This window comes from Phocoena sinus, chromosome 2, assembly GCF_008692025.1.
Source record: "Phocoena sinus isolate mPhoSin1 chromosome 2, mPhoSin1.pri, whole genome shotgun sequence".
Classification (NCBI taxonomy): domain Eukaryota; kingdom Metazoa; phylum Chordata; class Mammalia; order Artiodactyla; family Phocoenidae; genus Phocoena; species Phocoena sinus.
The window spans coordinates 165,587,457-165,608,486 of record NC_045764.1 but is presented as its reverse complement, the minus strand read 5'-3'; the positions used below and the strand labels follow the sequence as shown (position 1 = coordinate 165,608,486).

The window sequence follows — 21,030 nt, the reverse complement described above, 5'->3', positions numbered from 1 at the left end:
TCACCTGTGAAGCCTGGACTGGGGCACCCCCTCCCGTGTCCTGGATTTTCCCCACTGGGTACGTTTGTACTTGTCATGAGAGGATTCTAATAGGAAGGGAGTGTCTTCCTTCCACTCGGCTTCCTGGTTCTGTTCTGAGACCTTCTCTCCACCTGTGACCCCTGGGAGCCAGTGCCACGGCCTCAAGACGGCCCCTCGGCACTCCCCGTGTCCCCCCAGGTTGCCTCTGGAGGGTCCAGATCAGGAAGCTGTCAATCCGAGGGTGGTCTGAGTCTCTGGGCTTATTGACACTGTGTGCGAAACCAGATGCAGCCCCTGGGAGCCCCAGCTGGGGTGCCAGACGCTTCCTGGAGTGTCCTGCCCGTCCCATCCCTCCCCGAGGTGTAGGGCCTTGTTTGTGTCAGGACAGCCCTGGGAGGAACTTCAGAGTCGATAAGATCCTAACTTTTAGATTTGCAGCCTGGCTGGGGTCAGGTGGGTTCTTTCCCCTTGTACTTATAAAGAGCTTTCTAGCCCCGACCCCCTTGCTACATGAGAATCCAAGTACCACCACCCTGCTCTGACCTACTTTTGTGACTTTTCTTTTAGTTGGTTTCAAGTGGTTAGCAGTGAGGTCCCTCCAGCATGCAGGTAGTGCAGTTGCGTTTAGGAAAAGGAGAATCTGGGGTTTCCCCAGCATCTTATACTAGGACCTCAGAACACACCTAAAGCAGGTGCACAGAGGAGAGGGAACGGGGGTACAAAATCTGCTCTGGATCTCGGTGCTTAAACCCACCCCCTGCCCTGCTCCTGCCTCTCCGCAGGCCAGTTCTCTGTGAGGCAGGGGTCTCTGGGAGGGCTGCACCCCAAGCCTGACTCTTCCCTCTTGCCATCAGGCCGCAAGGGTGGGATGAGACAAGAGGCCGCAAGGCTCGTGTGTGCCCTTATCCCTCGTCCTGGCCTCGGGATGTGACAGTGTGCTTTGTTTCTGCCTTTGCAAAGGCCCGGGTGGCACCAGGAAGGCTTGTTGGCACATTTGGGGGCTACACAGAGCACACCTTGGGGCCTGTGCTCTCCGTCCTCGCTCCGTGTCCCCACTCCCGCAGCCGGCCGGGGTGTGACCAGTGCCCACTGAGCCCGCCCGTGTGTCAGCTGCGGTCTCCACAGTGGCTTTCTGTTCTGAGTACCAGGCAGGAGGGGCCCCTCGTCAGCAGCCTTCTCACGTAGCGGGAGGGCCTGGCCCGTCGCCCTGGAGGCCCCGCCGCCCTGAGGGGACGCATTTGCTCAGCTTTCCTCGGGGAATCCCCTCGTCACCAGTGTTGCAGAGCACGGCAGCCACTAGCATGTCACATGTGGCTGGCGGGGCCTCCAGACGTGGCTAGTGTCACTGAAGAAGTGAATTTCTAGTTTGTTTAGGTTTGAAAGCTGATGCTGGATTCAGTTACTGGAAACTTTTTAAGTGTGTTTGGAACAACTTCGGTTTGCGACTCTGCTTATGCAGATCGTGTTTCCAGTGACAGTTTAGCATCTGAATTGCGATGTGCTGTGAGTGTAAACTACACACTGAATTTCAAAGACTGAGTGTGAAAAAAGAACGTGAAGTGTCTCTTTCATGGTTTTATGTTGGTTATGTGGTGAAACAATATTTTGGAAATGTTGGTTTCATTAAAGCATATTATTTGTATGTTGTCACTCGTTTCTTTTTACTTTTTTAAGGTGACTCCTAAGAACATTTGAAATTAATGTGTTTCCTGTATTTCTGCTGGCCAGCTCTGACCTTCGTACTCAAACCTCTGAGCCTGTTTTTGCTGGAAATGTGATTGGTGGTCCTTTGGGGGGAGCAGTTAAGGTCTTGGGGGTATCTTTGGCCCCCAAATTTTGGATTAACTTTTGGGAGGCCCATGATGTTTTGAGAGGAACACATCATGGAAACATTGTTAATAAAACATTACTTCTTCATTGTGCAAGTGATACATATTTCTTGTGGGAAAATTAGAAAATACTGATTAGACAAAATTAACCATCCAGTTTTGGAAGGAGAATACATGGATTTTCCAGCAATATTTTCTAGCAGTGTTTCCAGCAGTCTTTTGCTTAGGTAATCATAAGCATAAAAATACCACTTTGCGTTATTGCAATGCAGAGACCTTCAAGATGATTTCTCATTCTGTATCTCCTTCATAAACGTGTGCACCCTTCTTCAAGCACCCTGATAAATAGGGCTGGCACTCCAGACAGTTGGACTGTGACAGAGGAAACCAGCCAAGACTTCAAAGGGGACTGTAGCTGGTTGGACAGTGATAAGAAGGAGATCTTCTAGAAGTTGGGCTGAGCACTTGAGTTTAGTGTTGAGGCTGGATAGGGACTCCATGACAGGATGGACCCATCTGGTTGGGAGTCCTTCCTTTTGCTAGAAGTGGATTTACCTGATTTTACTCACAGTGTGTGTTTTGCCCCCAGGGCGGGACTGTGGAATCCTTTGGTGAGCTCATTCAATTGAGAAATAGTTTTTTCCGCGTTGACTTTTCCAAGCCCTGAAGGAGAGCTGAGGCTGTAACGCAGCTCAGACTCTGTCCAGCACTGAGACTTGTTTGAGAAAACATTGGCCATCTCTGGTGAGGTGACACGTGACCTCAGATAGTAAAGAAAGACATCCTCCAACACTGAGTGCAGAGGGGCCTGTGTGTTTGGGAGTGGGGTACTCCTCCTGGTTTAGCATCCCCTCCCCTCAATTTCTGGTGTGGCAGGAGCCATGGAAAGATAATAAGGAGAGTGGCTCAAATCATTTTGTACATTCTGTGAAGGTGTTGGCCTTTCCAGGCGTGCTTGCCTAGGCCACCATTCTCAGGATTCAGAGAGCTCTGAGGTGTCCAGCTGGGCCCTGTGGGATTAGCCGGTCGTGTTAATTGTCCCCTTTTTCTTCATCAGTGCTGGTTGGCAGTGTACTGAGTACAGAGGTTCATCACGTCATCAGTAGAGCGACTGCTGAAAAAAAAGTCGTGTCTCAATAGAAACATTTTATTTATTTATTTATTTAATTTTTGTGGTATGCGAGCCTCTCACTGTTGTGGCCTCTCCCGTTGCGGAGCACAGGCTCCGGACGTGCAGGCTCAGCGGCCATGGCTCATGGGCCCAGCTGCTCCGCGGCATGTGGGATCTTCCCGGACCGGGGCACGAACCCGTGTCCCCTGCATAGGCAGGCGGACTCTCAACCACTGTGCCACTAGGGAAGCCCGGAAACATTTTTTTTTAAGGCATAAGAGGAGCTTTGTTGGTCAAGAGTTTCTTGACCACTTTTGTAAGACCAAGAATACTTAGGAATCCTACTACCTTTCTTGTCTTCTGTAAAATTAGATTTTTTTTATCTTCCGATTTGTGAAAAGCAAGGCACATCTGGGCAGGGAAGACCAATGTGCCCTGAGAATTGCTCTGGGAAGCATGAGTGGTGGGTCGGCACACTCCAAGGAGAACTTTGTTAGCCATCCCTGCCCCAAGGGGACATGGCCAATGGCTAGTGCCTGGGCCTTCTTTCAGAGGCCCTTGGTGTGAGGGCAGAAGGCGGCTCACTTCCCGTGTGTCCCCTCTCTGACGGGCACAGAGTAGCTGTGATTTATCCCTCCCCCAGGGAAGTCACTGCTGAAAAGAGAGAAGTCTCACTTACAGCCTGTACCAAAGACCTGCTGAAAGCTAGGATCCCAAATCGTCAGCTTGTAAAGACGCAGTAGCATCCCTTTAATCTTTGTTCTGTATTTTTTAATTGCACAAGCAAAGCATACCGTAAAAATAAAGACATCTTTTAAAGAGAAACTCCTGATCCTGCTAATCTAGCATCTGATATATCTTCTTTTTCCCAAAGTCTCTGTACACACGCAGACCTAATTTTTATTTGGTAATAATCAAGGCGGAAGCATAATTAGCTTTTTTGACTTTTCGCTTACTGGTATCTTAACTATTCCTTTCTGTTATATGGTGTTTTCATAGTTACTGTTTAATGGCTGGCACACGCATCCAGCAACTTGGTAAACTGTAATTGTCTTAATCAGTCTTTATTCTGTTTTCTGTGCTTAATGGTATCCTTTCCCCTTTGTTTCTGTAGGAAGTTCTCCAGCAGCTGATCGTAATGAATTTGCCCAATGTCTTGATGATTGGCAAAGACCCGCTGTCTGGTGAGTGAAAGCCACCCCCCGACACACACCCCCCCCCACCCCCCGTAGAGCCTGGGCAGTGCCATCAGCCCTGGGCAGCTGTCAGAGGCAGAGCTCTGGCTGCCAGCTTGGAGCCAGCACAGTGAAAGCACGTGATCATTCGGGTGTGATCGTAACGGGTGGGTTTATTGCCCTGAGGCATCACGCCAAGAGCACATTTCTTCCTTAAGAATATATCCTCTGACCCCTGGGATTGGAGCGCAGAGGCAGGCGAGGCCTCGGGCTTAGGGCCCCGAGTTGTATGGTGGACGCCCAGGGGTCTCTCCTCACACCATCATGGGGTGTGGTCTCTATTGGCAGGAAAGAATCTTTGGAGGGAGCTAATGTCCCTTCCGCTGGGATCCTGTGCTGCTTTATTCCCCCCATGGTAGATCTCACCGGGACATCCTGTCGTGTGTCTGTTTTCACGTCTCCCTCTGGTCTCTGAGGCCCGGGTGGGCAAGGTTCTAAGTCCTAGTCTCGGACACTCGGTGTGACTTTGAAAGACTGAAATGCCCTCCTGGACACCTTCCAGAGAGCCAGGGCTTAGTTCATCCCTGATAGTTAACACACTGGGTTGGTTAAACAGGGTGATAGATTTCCTCCCCTCCACATTTGTGTGCGTTCACCTGGACCCATGGCTCATGGATGAAAGCTTGCAGGCCCCAGGGACAGATGTGCTCGCTGACTGGAACTTCCCTGGTTCCCGTGGAGACCTTGTTAGCCTCCTGGGCTAGGTGTGGAGTCAAGGAATGCAGGAAGGATCCCACACATTAGAGACTTTTGCAGAAGGAACTGAAGCTTCCCTCTGTCGGTCCCTCCCCGCCCTGCTCTCCCTGGAATCTGGCTGTCCTTGCTCCTGTCCACGTGAGCTCAGTTGGCTGGAGAGCAAAGGAGAAGTATACCAAGTGACCCATCGAGGACATTTCTCATAGAGGAGCCCTGGCCCTGAGAGCAGCAACTTCTGGGGCCACCGGGTCGAGGGCAGCTGAGCATTTAATCACTTTGTTCGTGGAGGCGGTCCTCCTGGGCCCCACTTCCCTTTTCGCTACAGGAGCCAAAGGAAGGGGGTTCCTTGACCTCCTGTTCATCTTCGGTGCCGCTGACCGGCAGGCACCTCCACTCGCCAGAACCCTGGCTCCAGCCCTCCCCCTAGCTGAGTCTCTGTTCTAGCCCCTTTGAACCACATGGGGCCAAGAGACTGTCCACATGCAAGGAACCCAGGTCGCACCTCGGGTCTGGCGCTGGACAGACACACCTGCAGAGATGTGGATGCTGATTTTTTAATAGCTTTATTAATGTATAATTTGCATACCATGAAATTCACCTATTTTAAGTATACAATTTAGTGATTCTTTTCATAAATGGACAGAGTTGTGCAACCTTCCCCAACAATCCGGTTTTAGAACACTGTGGGGAAGCCGCTTTTAAGCTGACAGGTGAATTGCCTGCCCTCTGGTCCCCAGCACCATATAGAATCAGTGCACGTCAATTGAAGAGGTTCTCGCCCCAGTTCTGATGGAGAAGTTGGATTGATGAGATGGGGATCCCTGGGAAAGTTAAGGACGAGAATCCCAACGGCTGCAGCAAGCTCAGAAGGCCCCTGGCAGGCAGGGCTTGACTGATAGCAGCTTCTGCGGGCTCTGCTGAGAGGGGAGGGGCTGCCTCCCCTGAAGTCAGGGCTGGAGGGATGAGAGCTGGGCGCACACATGGGTAGGTTTTGACAGGAGTGTCGGGGGGCTCCGAGAGCAGAGGAGGTCGGCAGGAGAGGTGCACCAGCGAGAAGACGCAAACATGAGTGCCAGAGACATATTTGTGGAATAGTGTTTTCTGTTTTAAATTTTAAAAATAGATGCGTGAAGCATTTGGGGTTTCTTTTAAAATAGAGAACAACGTTGATTTCTTTCTTGCCGGGCGGCTTTTTTTACGAATTCTGCCACATGGCTCAGGAGCATGTCTGTGCTCTTTTTGGCAGATGTTGACACTGTACTGTTATTTATAACATTTCAGTTTTTGGTTATTTTTTGTTTTTGGTAAATGCACCTCAGTGGAGCCAGGGCAGGGGCAGGACAGATCCCAGCAGAACATCTAGTCCAAAAACACACACACACACACACACACACACACACTCTCTCTCTCTCTCTCTCTCTCTCTCCCTCCCTCTCTCTCTCTCTCTCTCTCTCTCTCTCAACGATCCCAAGACACCAAGCATTTATCCCCCTTGCTCTGACCTAAAAAAGGAAGCTGTCATGACTAATACTATTAGAAGATTTTTCTGTATGTCTGTCCTTCTGCACCCATCAGACAAAACGATGTTCTCTTTTTTCCTACCCTGGATGGGATTCAAGGACGGTTTAGTGAATGGGAAAACACTTCACGTACTTTAAAACTCCATCCTCAGCGTCTGCTCTCCTGGCCCCCAATCCCCCCAGTTCTCTTATTTCCTGTTTGTACCTCGAATGACCTCTGGATTTCCTCTCTGATTGTGCGTGATTTTATAATCATCTCCCTGGATACCCGTCCGCGGGGAAGCATCTGTCCAGCGCCTCGTTACTGTAGATGCTGCTTCTTGGAGCCTGACCTGGGGTCCTGCAGGACCCTGCTCTAACCCTCCCTCACGTACAGTGGCGTGTAGCAGAAAAGCCTTCCCCGGTGGCTGGGCCGTGTGTGGACCCCCAGGACTGGATGTTGTAGGGTGTCCTTTGTCTTGTTTCCAGTTGGCCAAAACGTATCCTTCTCTCCTACCGCACCCCCATTCCTCAGGCAGTGCCCTGGCTTTAATTTCCAAACAGCTGAGCTCTTCTCTCCTCCTTCCCCGCTGCCCACCGGTTCCAGCCACCACCATCCTCCTGGCTAGCACCGGAGTGGCCTTCTGTCTGCCTGCCTCTCTACCTTTGCCCCGTGCCGTCTGTTGCTGTCTGTTCTCAACACAGCAGCCGGTCCTCGTAGAAAGTTAGATTATGTCCCTTTTCTCCCTGTGCTGTGCACTGGCTGTTCCCTCTGCCTGGAATGCTTTTCCCAGATACTCACAGGAACAGATCCTTCCAGTCTTTGCTTGCATATCACCTTCTCGGTGCAGCCCATCCTGATGACCTCCCTGTTTGCAGCTGCGTCCCTCCCTCGTCCTCAGGGCTCCCAGTGCTTTTACCCTGCTCTGCCTTCCCTTTCTTCATAACCCTTAACGCCCTCCAGTGTACTCTCTCATTTACTTATTTTTCCATGTCTGTTGCGCTGCTTATTTTCCCCCCTCTAGGATGTAATCTGTCACGAGGGCAGGAATCTTGGGGGTTTTTGTTGTTGTTGCCAGTGTCTTCTAAGTGTCTAGAGCAGTGCCTGGCATGTAGTAGGTGTCGAATAAATAGAGCATAAGCGCTGGAGACCCACTTTGTCGTTTCCGTCTCCTGTCCCCACTTCCCTCTTCCATCAAGCTAGTGATCCTTACGGATGTTAACCACACGCTCTCATAGGTACAGCGGTCAAGTATCAGCGGTCAGGGTCAAGTGAGAGTCGACCTCTGCCCAACACCATGTGTGTGGCTGCCCTAGGCCGGTAATGATGCACTGAAAATGCCCTGCACCCCCATCTCGCCAGCTGTGCGTCCATTAAACATATTTACATGGCTTATCGAAGAGCGTATTCTACATGAGAACCAAGAGATCACAGTGTCCACGGCATCTGTAAAATGAGGGAAGGCGTGGGCCAGAACTTCAGGCTCTGGTTTCTCAGCAGCCAGGCTTGTCACTGTGCCACACACACGAAACAGACTAGATTTGTCTGACAGGAAGCCAGGGTGTTAGCAAATTAATTTCTGCAATGAATCATAGTGCAATCATGCTGGAAGACAGCACTGTTCTTTCTTCCAAGGTTTGTATCTAAGTGCAGTTGTGGTTTTCAGACTTGTGAATTGCTGACCACTCCTAAGCTGTTTAGAAAGGAAAGGGTGGAGCCATGTAGGTGTAGAAACCCAGCCCAGAGAGGGGAGGGAACTCATTCAGAGGCACACAGCATGGTGGTCCCATAGGTAAAAGATGTATTTATTACCATAAGTTACGCAGATGGTTATATATGTGGACAGTCAGCCACTGGTTCCAAGCCGGAGGACCAGCCACTGTCATTATTCTGCCTGGTGTCTCTTGAGTTCTAAATGCCAGGCAAGATTCCTGGGTCCAAGGAGGGGCTGATCCCGTATTCGCAGCCTACAGGGTCCTGTCTGTGAATACAGCTGGAACCTTTGAGGATAGCCTCCCATTAATTGCTGTTCGGTGATCTGGTCCTCGTCCTCAGTTTTTTCTCTCGTGATGGTTACAGAAGGGGCTTGCAGGGACAGAGAAAGCACCTTGAGGAGTCTGAGATTCTGTGTCCCCGGATTCTGTAAATGTCGTTCCTTCACAGCTCTTGCAAACCTCTGTTCTCCTGCTGCTCTGACCAAAGAAATCAGAAGGCCAGTTTCTGACCCTCCCAAATAGAAGACGGGAACGCGCTTGCATCGCTTCTCCTCACAGAGGAGCTCAGCCCGAGCCCCCCTCCAGCTTTCTCTGTCAGATGCCCACCATGGGTGCAGTGGCCATGGAGACGAATAGGCTGTCTCTGTTCAAGGAGCCCCCAGTCTGCGTTGGGGCAGGAGGGGAGGAAAGTGTCCATGACTAGCCTGTTCCAGGGCGAGAAGCGGTGCGAACATGCTTCCCAGAGTGCAAGGCGGGCAATCAGTTCTGCCTGGGCAGGTCAGGAGGACTTCCTGGAGGAGGCTGTATGTGGCAGGGCCTCAAAGAACCCTCGACAGCAGCAGAGGGAGGTGTCCAGGTGTGACAAGTTCAGAGGAGTGGAAGTGTGCTGACAGTCCCATGAGGAGGAGTAAGCTCAGGGCACAGGGAGGAAGTCTCTGTCACAGCTGAAGTTTAGGTTTCAAAGGCCAGAGGGAAACGGAACTCCTGAAACTCCTTGGAATTTAATATTTAACCCTCTAGGATTTACTTGCTCTCCTATCAAGGGCGTCCTTGAAGTGCTTTTCGGTTCCCACGGAAACCTTCCGTCACTGCACCGCTCTGCCTTTTGATGACGAGCTGGAACCCCTGAGGGCCAGTGCACCCAGGTGCTGGCTCACCTCCAACCCCGGCGACTGGAGAGAGGGCTCCAAACCTGGTTTATTACAAACGGTCTTCCTGCCGCTGAGATTGTTCTTTTAGAAAGCGGGCGGGCTGCCTTCCCTCCCCTGCCACCTTCCTGCGGCTCTGCCCGCCCCAGTGCCCTGCTTGCCAAGTGACATGGTGGGTTGAGGGTCTGCCGTTAGGTGTTAATGAGTGATTCTTGAGTTCTTTTTCCCAACCCTAAGCTATTTTTTCATTTCTCCTGAATTCTGGTCTTGTTTATATATATGTATAAAACTTTTGTGTTTGCAGAAACCTTAGGTCCTTTAAATGAGGAGGGAAGAAGTAAGTAAATAAAGAAAAGCTAATCTCGCCAGGCATTCGATCCTCTTCGTGCTTCCTGTTTTCTCCTGGAGAGAGCACGTTCAGAAAAGCACCCACACGCGATTTCATGTGGCACGGCTTGCGGCCTGCTCCTTTGCTTCTGTGCTGCCTGCTGGATTGAGAAATGAATTCTCTGGTCCCTGTAGAGCGCAGGGGGTTGCCGGGCCCTTGAGCTGAATGCCAGCACTTGGCTCTTCTAGGAACGTGAAAAGCTTGGTTAGCAGCAAGCACAGCGATCGTTAGAGCACGGCCAGATGCCAGCCTTCGGAGCAGCCGCGGGACCTGCCTGGAGACCAGACTTTGTTTGGTCACCTCCTAGTGATGGGCTGTACACAGAGAGGGGGCTCCCCAGCTGCATGACCGTGCATGGCGTCCAGCGGGACTGCTCTCTGTGGCCGTGGCTGCCCGAGGAGGAGGGATGAGCTGTTATTTGTCAAAGGTCTCTATGTTCACCGATAATATTGGGGCTTTGCATTTTCTGCCTGGTGCATGGGAGGGACCCTTTCTCAGATCACCTCCTGCCTCTGCCACCGTCTCACCTCCAGCCGGTGGAGACTCTGGGTCGCAAGCTGCATTCTTGTGGTTGCTGCTCCTTTTCTGATCTTTAGTCGTTTGGTGCTAGGGAATGCATTAGTTCTCAGCTTCTGTGGCCTAGGCGGGCTGGGCTAAGGAGGCAGTTTTGATGATGGCGCTGTCTGAGGGGCTTGACGTGGCTGTTGAAGTTGCTCTCTGGGAGTGGCTGCCTTGTGGCATCTGGGCAGAGGTTCTCGTTACCCACACAGGATGGTGTGATGGATCCCTGCGGGTGGGGGCAGACTGTGGGGGGTGAGAAGGAGAGACGGTGCGATAACGGGGCCCTGGGTCAGGGTACGCTCTAGAGCCACCCACATCATTTCAAACGGACATGTGACTTCGAGCCTGCGAAGTCCACATGTGAAAAACGTTTGCTGAATGACTAATAAATGGGGGAGTGCCTGGTGGGGGTCACACGTGTAACGTTCTAGGTGTAAGAAATCTAAGTGAGGGTTTCCTAGGAGTCGCTCTCCAGGCTGTGAGGTGGTATGTAGAGGTGCTTGCCTCCCATCCCATGACCTGCGACGGGTATTACAGAGGGTCCCTAAGTGCCCACCCACAAGGAATTACCGTACACACTGTTCCTCATGGAACCCAAGGTAACCGTGTTAAAATAATAACAGCTTTTCTCAGTGTAAGCAGAGCCCCCAGGAGGGCCCATAGAACTGTGCCCTTGTGGGTGAGTCTTGAGATGTCATTATGCATTGAGGAGGAACAGGGTCACGTTCAGTGCAGTGCTATTTTCAAATCAGACAGCCCCATAATCAATCATACTTATGAAATGACTGGTTTTTAACTAAGAAACCAGGGAAAGCACAGTGAGTGGTTGACTCCAGCACATAAGTCAGAGGAGAGCAGAATGTAGAATTATTAAGAAAAAAAAATACGGGCGCGCACACACACACACACACACACACACACACACACACACACGTATATCTCCATCCTAACAAGATTGGAAACTGAAAATGTTCTTTTCTCCCTGGGACATGATGCTAACAGTTACCATCAGTCACTCAATCAGCAGACACTGGCTAAAGACCTGCACTGTCGCATTGGGATCAGAAGCTAAACCAGAGAGAGCCCTGCTCCGAAGGAAATGTAAATAAACAATGGCAGTTTCAGGGAGGGGGATGGTAGCGAGTTAGGCGAGAGCAGGTGGTGACCAAATCTCAGTTCTGTGGCTCAGCTTGTCTGAGCCTCCTCTTGTTTGTAACATGGAGCTAATACTGGCCTTTGGGGATTGCTTTGGGGATTAAGTCAAATGATAGCATGTTATATGAAAGTGCTGTAATGGTCCGTAGACGTGAAGGGCACTTGTGGAGGGCAGGATTAACTCCAGTGGGTCAGTCCTTCCAGGCTGAGAGGGTTAAACCCTCACCCTGGCTGGCGACTCACGGACCGAGGGCCTCTGGGGTTGTGGTCCTCCTGGAAAGGGCTGTTTGCCTTCCTTTGTCTAAATCCCCACCTTGACACCCCAGTGGTCACTTATACACAAGATTGATTTTCCGTATCCAGAGAATGTATGAACGTTCAAATGACTGTGTCTTAGAGAATCAAAGAGTGGGGTCAAAGGACCCCACTGACTGTGTACCAGGCATGGAAGCTGGGTTTTGTTTCATGGGCCAGCTTTCATCGCGTGTCAGGCAGTGGCTACATCAGGCAGTGCTGTGTTCAGAAGGATTCTGAGGCCTCCTTCCAGGCTTGGTAAGAAAGTGTTATGATTGACTAGTTATGTCTGCCACAGACTCAAGATCAGAAAGTCAGGAAATTTTCCAATCCTGATCTGATTCAGTCTCCACATTTTAGAGGCTGGTGTACTTTAATTGCCCCACTATATTTCTATGCCCAGGTCCACCTTTGTCACACGTGCGGTATCAGTTTCCCTTCTGTTTTGGAAGCTGATTGCTACAAACACCTGTAGCTTTATGTGTAATTTGGGCCAGCCTATATGCGTTCCATTCATGCTAAGAAAGGCTGGAGTGAGTTTCTCTGTGTCAGGACTCCAGGAAGCAGGTAGTAAAGTAAGTAAGTAAGATTTTTCTTAGACTCGACCATTAGCTCAGGCTGTCATGGGATTCCCCCTGGGGTTGTGGGTAGGTGCAAAGGGTGTCTGATGTGTTCGGCCCTCCCCCCATCCATTGGTTGCTTGTGACTCACCAGGTACAGAAATCCACGTTGCTTCCTACCCTGCCTCCCATTTCTCATGAAAACCCACTTTAATAAGCTGAAGCACAAAGCATTTATAATTTGACAAGCACCATATTCTCTTGTGTCTAGGCCTTTGCATATGCTATTCCCTGTGCCTGAAGAGCCCCCAGATCTCTCCTCATCCTGGGGTCTCAGCTCAGAAGTCATTTCCTTTAGGAAGCCTTGACTCATCCTTACTGCAAACTAGTCCTTCCTCTGGGTTCCTATAGAAGTTGCTGGTTTTCTTGGTCTGAGCTCAGAGGACTGTGTTGATTATGGGTATGTTCTCAGAAAGTACCCAGCACCTAGTAGGTGCTTGGGAGGGAGCTGTCTGTAGGGTTGTTTCTTCTTTGCCTGTATAACTGTGTCACTGAGCCATCCTTGCCGGCGAGGACCCGGTAGAGAGTCTTATGATGTGTTTTCGAACTATTCAAAACCCACAATCTGGTAGATTTTAAAAATAGTAGAAATCCTGAGAGAAATTGGGCATCAGCTTTCCATGAGCAATGAGGGAACTGCTGCTTCTCTCTCTCTCTCTCTCTCTGTCTCCTTTTCTAAGTTTGCTAGGAATTTGTGTAGGGGTAAAAAGCACAGGATACATTTGTTATAGCAAATGTTTTTATTCACTTAGCTTGGTGAGCACGGCGCTGCTTCACGTGAATGAAGGCAGAGGTGAATTTCCTAGTGCCCTGTTCACCACCAAGACGCTTATTTTAAATAATTATTCCCTGAACATTTTTCTGAAATGAATTCTCTACTTTTAAAATCCTTTTTCCCCTTCTGTTACAAAACCCAGCAAACTGGAATTCCATACTTTTCCAACAGTGCTCTAGATCAGATTTCGTTTTTTCTCGCTCTCCGATGGGTGTAAATGAATGAATGAAGGGGTGAAGGAATGACTCACGCTTGTCATTGTGTATAGCTACAGGCTGCTGAGGGAGCAGAGCCCTTCATTCTTTCACTGAACAGCCTCAGACTGTAGTTTTAAGCCCTCGTGTATGTGCGCAGGGTTTCTCGTCTCTTCCTTGCTATCACATGACCGGCTTATGCCCTCGCTGCTCACAGGGGGCCTTTCTTGTGCTCCTTTCCACTTTTAATTTGCCGTTTTCATCTGCTGTAGGCTGGGAGAGTGGATCATCAGAGTTGCTCAAGTTATCCAAAGTATGATATAATTAGGTCCTGTGGGGCCTTTGCTGGGAAGAGTACGTAAAGATTCTTTGTGAACTCTGACCTCTGTTTGAGCTGATCCAAGGCCTTTAAAATGCTTTCTTCTTGTGTGTCAGCTCTGCTGGCTACAGCACCAGGTACACGGCCTATGAAAGGTGAATCACTGCAGACGAGGAGCCTGGTGACGGCTGGGAGGGGTCTGTACTTGTTATATCCACCAAAGGGCTTACGAGGGTCCCTTGCCAGTCATCTGGGGACTGACTGTGAAGGGACAGAGGTGAGGACAGCCACGTGGGCTGGCATGAGCACCGTGGCCAGGGGAAGATTTTGGTGAGACTGATTGGAGTTTTTAATACTCTGGTGGGCATGTCCTTTTCTTTTTATCAGAACTAAAACCGTGACTGATCACCACCTCAGCCGTAATAGAGAAGTGAGTCATTGTGGTGTTACACGTATTTATGTCTATGGATTAGAGCCTCTTGGGCCAAATAAAAGGCCTCAGGTGGGAAAAAAAAATCCATTAAAGTCTTTGAGAATTTTTCCGTTTCAAACATTGATCAAGTTCTATGCTTATTAGCAAAGAGAAGGTTTGATCATCATGGGTTGACCTGCAACACCAGATCCGATTGACTCTTAAGAGTGTGGAATCTGAATGCTCTGCAGGGACCCTTTTGTCCAGCCCCCGAGCCCGTCCCACCCACCTTCAGACTAGGCGGTGGGAAGGGCGATGCCAAGCCCCCAGTTCTGAGACTCGACCATAATAACGTCATCTCAGGAAAAGCTGTTTTTAGGTATTTCTCAGGTGAGAGATATTAGGATGAACTCACATGTTACTCCATACACGCCTGACACCCAAGGACCCGAAGTGAACCACAGCACTGGTTCTTGGACATGAGTTTGGTTTTCTTCATCCCGGGTGTCCTGGATGATGCCTTGGACCATTTTAGCACAATGTGAGTGGGTGTTGGTAAGCCTTTCCGGAAAACAATGCTTTTCCTAGCATGTCCCTTCTCCCCCAAAGAGAACAGGATATTATGAAAAGGGCAGAAAACCGTAGAGCTTCTCACCCGAAAGGCACCCTGCACGTCACCCAGGCCAGCTGCCTCCCTTTCACAGATGTGGAAACTGAGACTGGGAAACAGAGTACGGCTTGTTCTGGTCACAGGCCTCCTGGTGACCAACTCAGGTCTGGAGCTCCTGTATCCTGACTCTGTTTATTTAAGTGACTGAAACTGATAAACAGATGAAGACGCATTTGGCCTCAAGCATAATGGAAAAGACACAGTGTAAAATGATGAAATACGATTTTTTGGCCTGATTGGCAAAGCTGAGGAGTAGTAAAGCCGTGTTGGTCTGGGCATGGGGAAGTGGGCCTTACGGTATATTGGTTGTGAGAGAGAAAAATGGCAGAGCCTTTCTGCAGGGCAGTTTGGAAGTAGGAAAAGCTTGAAAGATGAGTTTATCCTGAAGGCGGGAGTCAGGATATCCATAAAGAATTAGCTGTAAGATGTTTTTTGTAGCATCGTTTAGATTAAAATATTGAAAAATCGGATCTCTGGAAAGGGAGTGGTTGAATTTGTTTGTGGCCTTTGTACAGAGTAAGTATGAGACCATCAAAAATGATGTGTGTGTCATGTCTGGGACTTGCTTTGGGGGATGCTCCAGCCAGACATTGAGAAACAAAGGCGGTGGCGGTGAGGAGGAGATGGAATAAACGTGCAAAATGCTGGTAACGTGAAGCGGGTGATGAGCATGGAGGTTCACTTTACTCTTCTTCATCTGTTCGAGATTTTGCAGGACGGAAGGGCAAGTTTGTGTCCATTCTTATTTCAGCATCGATTGAGTATTTTCCTGTGGGGACTGTTCTCATCCATTGTACTTTGCTTACCACACACACTAAAAAGCGATGCTCGTGTTCATTAATTATCGTGGAAAGATTTTATGATCTATGTGAATGGAAAAGGGCCACAAATAGTTATGAACAGCATTCTCATTTGGTTTAAGAAAAAAACAAACCCATATGGAGAAAACAGATGGAGTGTGTACACCTTAAGTGCATATCACTGGGTAGAGAGGGTTTTTTTTAGCTTATTTGATTTTTTTTTTTCCCCCTGCAGCAGATATGTATATATCACTAGTGAAATTTTACAAACGGTTGAGCGTAATTAACTATGTTGCTCTTTTGATTTAGGGAAGAGTATGGAGGAGATTAAGAAGGTGCTGCTGTTGGTGCTGGGCTGTGCTGTTCAGGTAGGGATTGGGCAGGGGGCAGAGAGGAGGGCTCTTAGGTTTGGGTTTGTGGGGATAAAACACCCCGTTCGCTGAGGTAGGAGTGAAGCTGCTTTCAGCCCAATAGGATGGAAGGTCGCAGGGTTCCTGCGAGAGACGTGACACCGACTTAGGCGGCAACCATTTCTAGCACCTTGGGCAAGAGGCCAGGTGGGGATCCCTGGGGCTGGGTGCCATTAGCAAATTGTCCCCAGTGTAGGAACATCTAGAGCAAGGATCAGCACACAACCTGTGGGCCAAATTTGACCTGCCACCTATTTTTCTAAATAAAGTTTTAGGGGGACACAGCCATGCTCATTCCTTTACATATTACCTGTGGCTGCTTTCACACTACACCGGCAGAGCTGAGACCCATGGCCTGTCCAGTCTAAGATATATATTTTTTTTACCATCTGGCCCTTTACAGATGAAGTTTACCAAGTGCTGCCCTAAACCAGCTGTTCTTGATCTTTACTTGTTTAAGAATCCCCTGGAAAGCTTGTCTGTGTCCCACACCACCCCCCGCCCCCGGTGTTTTTAAAGACAACCCCCACCCCCCCCCCCCCCACAGGTGATTATGTTATAGGTAGTCTGAGCCGCTTCTAGAGAAACCTCAGTTGTGAGGGGCTGGCTGGTAGGAGGGCAGAGCACTCTTGATTATAGAAGAAAAACCCAGGGGTGGGGTAGGTGTCTCCTTTTGAAACTATTTCTGTGGCTCTGGCGGCCCCAGGTTGCCCTTGTAAAACACTTTCATTAACACTTGTAACCCTCCACAGTGTGAGAGGAAAGAGGAATTTATCGAAAGAATCAAACAGCTGGACATTGAGACACAGGCCGGGATCGTGGCCCATATACAGGAGGTAGGTGGGGAGCTTTGTGGGGCTTAGCCGTGGACCATTGCTCCCATGGCACCCAGCAGGCAGGCCCTCTCCACCAGTGAAAAGTCTAAAGAGCACATCACCCATTAATGATTTTGCTAATTTTAGGTTTCAGACACTACAGGCAAATTGATTCGATTTGGAAAGGTGGCTGTTAGCAAGCTAAAATAAAGTGGCGGCTAAAATGAAAAAAACTTTTTCAGAGACTTCAATCAAGTCTTCTTTTGCCTCTTCTTCTTGCCTAATATGGACTCAGACTATTTTTAAGAGCTGTCAAGTGGTTTAGGCTCAGAATTTGATTTACAGTCCCTGAAAATGTATTCTGGCAAATGTCACCCTGCTTCAAATGGTTGATCCTTGGAGAGAGAGATTCACTGCTTCTGTCAGTGACGTGGCAGAGAAACAGCTGCCACCCCTTGGGAAGTTAAAAACCAGCGAGTCCCAGAAGGGCTGTATCCGGAGACTCGGCCCCCTGGGTGGGGTCAGGAGAGCTCCGCACTAAGGGCAGCCGCTCCGCCCGTTGACTTTGGCAGAGGTGGTATCAACTGAAGGGGTAGTTGCCCTGGAAACCAAGCACCCCCGCCTGAAAGTTAGTTCCCTGACCTCCACCCCACCCTCCTCCAAAAGAAGCCTTGTACGTTTTAATCATCTTAGGAGGTATGGTTCAGCCTTCCACCTAATTGGACAGATGAGATAAATGCATGAAAAAGACATGAGCAGGAGCACGTAGGAGCAGGTGTGTAACTGGCAGAGGCAGCGGAACACAGAGCTCCCCACGCCGGCTCTGGGGACAGCCTGCTGGGCTTCCGCAGCCGGCTAGGGCACTGTGGGTTGCAGACTCAGTCAGGATTTGAAGCAGGAGGCGGATGCAGCGTATGGCAGGTAGAGGGTCCAGCAAAGCCCGTCAGGCTTGTAGGAAATACTCTCAACCATTCGTGTCAGCGACCTGTTAGCCTAAGTGCCGTTCTGCCTTTTAACTTTCCTCGTGTGTCCGTGTGTTTTGAAGATGTATCTGAGGACTAGGTCCTCGAGACTGGCTAGGTCTTTGCTACTCGCTGTCTCCCCTTCCCTGTTCAGCCAGCAGGATATTTTTTTTTAAAAAAAGCATGCACCCAAAAAAGAAGCCCTGCGAGATTATCAAGTTCGGTGACTGGCTGTGGGAACAGGACTTCAGAATTAGTTGGGTGCTTCTTTTTTTTTTTTTTTTTTGCGGTACGCGGACCTCTCGCTGTTGTGGCCTCTCCTGTTGCGGAGCGCAGGCTAAGCGGCCATGGCTCACGGTCCCAGCCGCTCCACGGCATGTGGGATCTTCCCGAACCGGGGCACGAACCCGTGTCCCCTGCATTGGCAGGTGGACTCTTAACCACTGCGCCACCAGGGAAGCCCAGCTGGGTGCTTCTTAAACATCCAGGTGCCCGGGCCCCACGGGAGATCCATTGAGTCAGAATTGGGAGCAGGACCATAAGCCTTTAATTACAAGCTCCTTGAGTTACTGATGTGCAGCTGTGGTTGCACCCCTGGACCCCCTTTCCATAGACCTTTCCCAAACACTGGTATGGAGCAGGCCTGGAACCCGGCCTCTCAACCCCAGTTCCAGGCCTTTAGGGTGCCCTGTACAATGGGGTGAGATTTCTCCTAATTTTTGGAGATTTACTGAATCCCAGCTTTTCTTCGTAAGGGAGGAGCGGTAAGAAAGCAGGTGTCTTTTGAGAAACTGAAGGGCCCTGTCTTTGTTTCTTTGTTTTTAAACTATTCTCTCTCTCCATATACTGCTCTGGAAAACTTAAGAACTTTTTTTGGTGTGCCTCTCGGAGGGGATATCCCTGGTTTCTTTTCGTTTTCCCCTGTTGAGGTTTGAGTGTGCTAATACTCACCTTCCCAAACTGGAAGGATGGGGACTCAAAATTTGATCTTCTGGCTGGTCTGGGGGTGTCGGGTTGAGAAGGTCAGGTCGGCAGAGTCGTTGCAGAGGCTGCCCAGTGTAGACGTAGCCGTGGGCCTCCGCTCACATCTGATGAAAAGGGAAGATCCAGGAGGTCTTCTGTGGCCTGTGGGGATGAGATACAGGCTTACCTGAAAATTGGTTTAGACGATGAAATATTTCCCCAAAAGTAATGTAAGATCGTTACGCACCCAACATTCCAACATAAGATTTTTAACATTTGCCATATTCTCATTAGATTCTATCTTTTTTTAACACATAGTCCCTCTTTGCACCCGTGGCATCCCTAGGACTTAACCTTCTTTGTGTTGTACATTGATGCTTCAGTAAGCATATCTGAGGGCAGTATATTTTTAGGGAAATACTATATTATAAGGAGAGCCCTGTGGTATTAAAAAAATCCGTGTCCTCTTGGAGCCGGTGTTGAGACTGACTTAACACCCAGCCTGACCTGTGCTAGTGGAACTTGGCTGAGGGGCGTCTGCACTCGCTTGAGGAGCCCCCTGCTCTCCACGGAAGATCTGTCAATGAGGGTGAATGACGTCAGGGGACCGAGTCAGCTGTGACCCCACCCCCTGGCTGCGGGGTCGGGGAGCTCCCAGAACCCCCGGCCGTGCCCTGCCCATCTCTGCAGCGCCTGACCTGTGCCCGCAGGTGACACACAACCAGGAGAATGTGTTCGACCTGCAGTGGTTGGAGCTCCCAGACGTGGCCCCGGAGGAGCTGGAGGCCCTGTCGAGGAACATGGTCTTCCACCTCAGGCGGCTCATCGATGAGAGGGACGAGTGCACGGAGGTGCGTCTGCGGGTGGGTGCTGGACTGGCAGGTCTGGGAGGGACGCCTGGGCCCTGGCCACGCGGCCACCCTCCTCGTCCTGACTCTTCGTCTCAAGCCTGCTGCCCCCTGGTCCTGTCTCTCTGGTTTCTGGTGGCGGTGGGAGCCGGGCACTTTCCCTGCAGCCAGCGGTCGCCTCCGAGAGCCCCGTGGGAAGGCATTTAGTTGTTCATCGAACGTGGAGCTCGGAGACCTTCCTCGTTCACGTGCTCCTTTTGACATCCCGTTGCTCCTGCTGCCTCCTGGTTTCTCAGTCTCGGCCGACGCCTCTCACTTTCTTCTGGTCCGCTGACCACTGTGCCCCAAGTTCGGGTGCAAGCGCTCCTTCCCTTCCCCCGCCCGCCCCGCTGCAGCTGATCGTGGACCTCACCCAGGAGCGGGACTACCTCCAGGCCCAGCACCCGCCCAGCCCCCTCAAGTCCTCCAGCGCCGAGTCCACCCCGAGCCCCACCAGCAGCCTCTCCGGCGAGGACAAGCAGCACCTGGCCGTGGAGCTGGCGGACACCAAGGCCAGGCTGCGCCGCGTCAGGCAGGAGCTGTGAGTCCTCCGGTCGGCTGGGCTGTTTGTTCTGCTCTTGCACTATGTGTCACAAACACCCGTTTCTAGCACGTGTGGTGCAGCGAACAGGAGAGCTCTGACTTGGGCCCTATAGAGTTAGCTGGGCTCCGCCCTGAGCGCCGTCGGCGACCCTTCCCGGGCCTGCGCCAGGAGGGGTTCTCCCAGGGTCTGGGCTTAGACGACCACCCACTGGTATGGTTTTTGGCTGGAGGGAGGATGTGGCTGGCCCCCGTCTGGGGAGCCGTCCCCATTGCCTGCAGCTGGTGAATATGCCACTTTGCCCATCACCTCGGCAGCTGCCCGCCTCCACCTCGGCACCAGTGGGCCCTGCTGCCTGCCCGGCAGTGAAGTGGTGTCACTGCAGCCGGGGTCTCCTTACCTCTCTGTACCCCCAGAGGGATACCCGCGGCCCAATGGATGCAGTTTGAGGGTGGGCATTGAAAAGTTAAAAATGGAAGAGACTTTGAGTCAGGAACGTTTCTGCAAGCCCCACGTGCCGTTCCCCTCCTCACCCCCAGAGGTGCAGTTCCCTTTCCTTTTCCTGCTGGGGGCTTGCAGGGTGGCGGGCAGGCCCCTTCACCACACTCGCTCCGAATCGCCCCCAGGGAGGAGAAGACAGAGCAGCTTGTGGACACCAGGCATGAGGTAGATCAGCTGGTGCTGGAGCTGCAGAAAGTCAAGCAGGAGGTGAGCGGGGAGGCCTGTCTGTGTGTCCGCGTGTGTCGAGGGGACGGGGTGGGGCGGGGCTGGTACTCCCCGGTAGCTGTGGCCCAGGGGTTCGGGCATGCAGCAGGGGGAGCTTCCAGCAAAGGTTTCTGTTTCCTTCCCGCTCAAAGTAACACTGCCCGAGAGCCGGTTGTCCTGAGAACGGCCGAGGGGGTGACTGTTTCTTAGTGACAGCGAGCGGGGACCCCACGCGGTGGCCTGCACATGGAGCCCCTCGGCCACCGAGATGTCCTGGAAACGCTGCGCTTCAGAGACTTGGCCC

At 51.0% G+C, this 21,030-nt stretch overlaps 1 protein-coding gene across 1 annotated transcript in view; it reads left to right on the top strand.

Moving 5' to 3' along the window:
* Positions 1 to 21,030, top strand: part of CCDC88C (coiled-coil domain containing 88C) — a 126,920-nt gene that overhangs the window by 48,925 nt on the left and 56,965 nt on the right. The window contains 6 exon segments of the mRNA XM_032621569.1: positions 4,076 to 4,145; positions 15,753 to 15,811; positions 16,606 to 16,689; positions 19,304 to 19,444; positions 19,837 to 20,021; positions 20,648 to 20,729. Of these exon segments, the coding sequence (XP_032477460.1) occupies positions 4,076 to 4,145; positions 15,753 to 15,811; positions 16,606 to 16,689; positions 19,304 to 19,444; positions 19,837 to 20,021; positions 20,648 to 20,729 (621 nt within the window).